Source organism: Aedes aegypti, chromosome 1 (genome assembly GCF_002204515.2).
Source record: "Aedes aegypti strain LVP_AGWG chromosome 1, AaegL5.0 Primary Assembly, whole genome shotgun sequence".
NCBI classification, from domain to species: domain Eukaryota; kingdom Metazoa; phylum Arthropoda; class Insecta; order Diptera; family Culicidae; genus Aedes; species Aedes aegypti.
The window spans coordinates 47,437,196-47,442,300 of record NC_035107.1 but is presented as its reverse complement, the minus strand read 5'-3'; the positions used below and the strand labels follow the sequence as shown (position 1 = coordinate 47,442,300).

The 5,105-nt window shown below is 46.7% G+C and overlaps 1 protein-coding gene across 1 annotated transcript; it reads left to right on the top strand.

The window, feature by feature from the left end:
• The first annotated feature begins 641 nt into the window (after positions 1 to 641).
• LOC5566778 (ER degradation-enhancing alpha-mannosidase-like protein 2) lies at positions 642 to 4,858 on the top strand. Its single transcript, XM_001651125.2, has 2 exons — positions 642 to 862; positions 2,550 to 4,858. The coding sequence occupies exons 1-2, from the start codon at positions 744 to 746 to the stop codon at positions 4,813 to 4,815; spliced, it is 2,385 nt and encodes a 794-aa protein (XP_001651175.2). The 5' UTR covers positions 642 to 743; the 3' UTR covers positions 4,816 to 4,858.
• The last annotated feature ends 247 nt before the right edge of the window (positions 4,859 to 5,105 follow it).

Genomic DNA, 5,105 nt, shown 5'->3' with positions numbered 1-5,105 from the left:
GCTCGCTCGACGGTTTGATTGAGCGAAGCAATACAAACGGGGCGTCCTTCGTTATCGATGTCTGTGTCTGAGAAGCACGCCCGGTCAGAGCATGCCGATCTGTTGCCTGCTGAGATGCGAGCCAATCGGAGAGTGAAAAGCAAATGTCGTCAAATTTTCTCTAGCACCCCTATTTATAGATTTGCTTGAAATCAACGTTCTCTTTTAAAACAGTTATTAAACTATTTGGACAGGTATGTAGGATTCAGTAAGTTAACGACATGAACCTTTGTTGTCTTGTCTTTCGATTGAGGTGCTAATAAATAAATTTCTTGAAACCAGCGAAAAGTTATAAACGTTTAAAATATTTCATGCCAGCGTAACGCTCTTGGTTTTGAAATTCCAATTTCACTCCTGTATAGAGAAGAAAGACGTAGTTCTACGTCAAAAAACACATATTTAGCTGTGAACGCCATCCAACTAACATAGGGTTGCCGAAGCGTTCGTTCAGCTGTCGTCGATCGCCTTCCAGCTACAATTCTTGAACACCTCCATCGCACATTGCTCTCGCCCGGCCATCAGCTGTTCTCTCCTTCTGTGTTTTGTTTTGCTCTGTTCATTTGGGAGACTGACAGTCGACACGTCGGTCGCTCGCTGCTGCTCACCCACCACGAAGAGACAAAAAAATTCGAGCTTTGTTGTGACGGCGAGTCGCAAAAAGAAATTCGCTCCCAAATTTATTCTAAATTATTGTGGTAAAAAGTATGCGACAATTGCACCGATTCGGCAAAAATGGTCTCCTGCTCGTGTATTTGTGCTTCGCCTTCATCAACGCCGTGGCCGGGCTCCGGAAGTACACCAAACAGGACATGATCCGATTACGGTATGTACACACTAAGTCTTTTCGGCATCATCCATATCCGAAGACTGCAGGGCTGGTAGCGACTCACATTTTTTTGTAACTTGGTAATTATCTTTGACACAAAAAGTCACTAAAGTAACTTATTTCCAGTATACTGCCCATAAAAGCATATCAGTCCCATGTCTGCTGGATTTCCTATTCACATGGGGCAATTATGCGTTTATGGGCAGTATAATGGTCATGAATTACATGTTCCAATGATTAACGGACCAGGTCAGTTTCTTAAGGTGAAACATCTCGGAATCTAAAGATGGCCAGCACAATGGCCGACTTCTACCCCTACTCACGTTTTCAAAGGCACAAAACTGGCGAAATAGTTGGCAAACGTTCCTGATCTTATTTTAAGCTTTCTGCTAGCATAGCATAGCATAGACTGACTGTACATGTCAATGGTTGCTACTCCGTGATTGATCGGAACTGGTAATAATTGCACTGCGATCCAAATGAATAAGGGATGGGAGTTTCCGCTTACTCTCGGAGTGCAATTTTAGCAGATCTAATATTATTGATCAATAACGGCGCCGGCCAAGTCCTTACAGTCAGTTGGGATAGGGAAGGAATGTTAGGGTGTAATGATTGTTGCTTCTAGAGACCGAGAATACCTCTGCATCTCCACAATCACCACGGGAAGGGTGTTTATTAGTGGAGAAGGAAAAGATCTGGGAGTCACCTTTGGTCGGTGATGTGATCCATGGATAAGGAGGAAAAATACGATTTATACTAGCTAGTTTTAGTTTTGTCTCAAAAAGTTTTTGGCAGAATATTTAAAACAAACGTCAACATCTATAATGTCGAACCATTCAAAAGAAGTTTTTATTAATGTCGAAAAGAGCAAAATATATGCGTATATTTTAAATTATATAAAACAGGAATAATGCCGACACTTGTAGTGACGAACCATACATAGTTTGTTTGAAAATTACATAAAAGTATTATTGAACATTTATGCCTTAAGAAGAAAAGTCTTTAATAGATGTTTTAAAATAAACGTCGACATTCATAATGTCGAACAATTCAAAAAATATTTTGAGTAATGTCCAATATTTTATATGTTTAATAGAATTGTATAAAACAGGCATAATGCCGACACTTGTAGTGACGAACCATACAAAGTTTGATTGAATGTTACAAAAAAGTAACGCTTTCGTGAAAAAATGTGTTGTCATAAGCATGAAACGAGCTCACCAGTTGGTAATCCATCCTCGACTGAACACGAATATCTTTTCGCACTAACACAGAGCGAACAGCAAAACTTCTCGGCGCCCCGAAAACAAACCGTCTTGCTTGGGCTTTCCAAAACACTGCTCAGCACACCACGCGAACCGCAAACCAAACTCCCGGCGTCCCGAAAACGAAGCGTCTTGTTTGGGCTTTGTAAAACACTCCGTTCCTGATCTTATTTTAAGCTTTCTGCTAGTGCACAAAGCCAAAATAAAAAGTGCACTGTTGTGGGATGCTTTCTTCGCGAGATTTGTTCCTTTCAAGTTTTAGTGTAATCTTAGAAGTTGATTCCAAACTGTTTCACTTTAAACTCAAGCAAGCGGCAAGAAAATAGTGTTTGAATAATCTATATAGTATAGTCTGACTGCTACTAACCCGGAAAGTGCTTTATGGTTTACGATTTCAACGATGATCTCTTCTTTTTCAGGGAAGAAGTCCGGGCCATGTTCCAGCACGCCTACGATGGGTACCTGCGCTATGCGAGCAAGTACGACGAACTGCGGCCGCTGTCGTGCGACGGGGTGGACACCTGGGGCAGCTACTCGCTGACGCTGATCGACGCGCTGGACACGCTGGCCGTGATGGGTAACTATTCGGAGTTCCGGCGGGTGGTTGGCCTGCTGGAGCGGAAGTCATTCGATAGCGATATTAATGTGTCGGTGTTCGAGACGAATATCCGGATCGTGGGAGGGCTGATCAGTGCGCACATGATGAGTCACAAGGCCGGGGTGGAACTGGAACCGGGTTGGCCTTGTAATGGACCGCTGTTGAGATTGGCGGAGGATGTGGCGCGGAGATTGTTGCCGGCGTTCGACACGCGGACAGGGATGCCTTACGGGACGGTTAACTTGAAGTATGGAGTTCCGTACGGGGAAACGAGTGTGACCTGTACGGCTGGGATTGGGACGTTCATCGTGGAGTTTGGGGCGTTGAGTCGGTTGACTGGGGATCCGATCTACGAGGAAGTTGCTTTGAATGCGTTGTACGGGTTATACAATCATCGGTCATCGATTGGGCTGTTCGGGAATCACATAGATGTCCAGACAGGTCGGTGGACGGCACAGGACGCCGGCATTGGAGCGGGAGTTGATTCCTATTACGAGTATCTGGTCAAAGGGGCCATCATGCTGAACAAGCCTGATCTGATGCATATGTTCAACGAAGGCCGAAAGGCGATCGATAAGTATCTGAAACGTGACGATTGGCACGTTTGGGTCAGTATGAACAAGGGTCAGGTGACGCTCCCGGTGTTCCAATCGCTGGAGGCCTATTGGCCAGGAGTGCTGAGCTTGTTCGGAGATACGAGCGTGGCAATGAAGACTCTGCACAACTACCACACCGTTTGGAAACAGTACGGATTCCTGCCGGAATTCTACAACATTCCCAACGCCGAAGCCGGAGCTAATCGGGAGAATTATCCTTTGCGGCCGGAACTGATCGAATCGGTCATGTATCTGTACAGGGCAACCGGTGATCCCTATTTGCTGGAAGTGGGAGAGGACATTCTCAGAAGCATAGAATACAGCGCCAAGACGCCTTGCGGTTATGCGACGATCAAGAACGTCCGAGATCACCACAAGGAAGATCGAATGGAGTCGTTCTTCCTGGCGGAAACGACCAAATATCTCTACCTGCTATTCGATCCGGACAATTTCATCCACAATGATGGCCGCGTGGGAACCGTCATCAATACAACCTACGGCGAGTGCATAATCGATGCCGGAGGCTATATCTTCAACACCGAAGCCCATCCGATTGATCCGGCCATGCTGCGATGTTGCCACGAACTTCCGCAGCAGAATCTCTTTGCCGACTTCAGCCCCGAGAAATACGCCGGAGATCGATTGGATCTGAGTAGAACCCGAGAGGGCAATGGAGCAGACCTGAAAGCCCCGGAGGAACCCAAAGCTGAGAACATATCTGTGGTGGATGCTCAACTGGAAGAAGGCATCCCCGCCGCTGTATTGGAAGAACTTGGCGCCAAATTGGCCGAAGCCCGTCAGGCTCTAACCAAGAAACGCCTCGAGGAAGCCTTCAACCGAGCCAAAGAATCGCTCCTCAACCAGCAGAACGAGTCCACTCCAAAAAAGGACATCAATAGAACCACCAACGACGATAGCTTGATAGTTCCGGTGGAACCGGTCGCTCCCACGCCAACCGTTGCCGCCGACGATCCAGAGCGGATGACCACGATAAAGCTGACTCCCTCGGCCCGCGATCCGGACGACAAGAGTTCAACGGCACAAGTCAAGCTGAACGAGAGCCAGCGCGAACAGCAGGATCTTCCGGAAGCACCGGAACAATCTGCACCACAACCTACGACAGCACCCCCAGCGGAAGATGACGACAACGAGGACGAAGATCTCCACTCGGCAAAGAAATTCTTCTCCGAGAACAGTTCCGTCGGCAGTGGGGACGACGATGGCATGGAAGCGATTCCGCCCACCGTGGACGCTGAACATCTCCCGGAATCGCAACCGTCCGTCCTGAACAACACCATCACCGAGTTCGTGCAGAACATGTTCAAAACCAAGGTGTACCAGAAGACCAAGTTCGATCCGCACGCACTGCTCGAAAAAGTGAAGGAGGCAGGGCACCTGCGGAACAGTTCCTGGGCCAGCAACTACGGGTTGCTCACGTGCAAGGCGCAGCCGTTCCTGCAGAGGATAACGCTGCTGGGGGAGTTTTTCTAAGATGGGTGAAAATTAAAAGTACACAAGTCTGATTCGTTCCAAACTAGTCGTTGATGTTATTTGTTGAGAAAATTGTCCCATGGAATGGAACAGATCGTGTTTCTCCTCTGTTAAAAATTGTTCATTTGTTCCAATGTTTCAACATTGGATATTATATGTAACTCATTGGTACTATACCAGGGAGGAAGCTTCAGAATCATTTTCAAAATTTTATTTTGAATTCTCTGCTTTCTTCCTGGTATTACAACAGCTAGTCCATATTGGTACAGCATACAACATGGCTGGCCTGA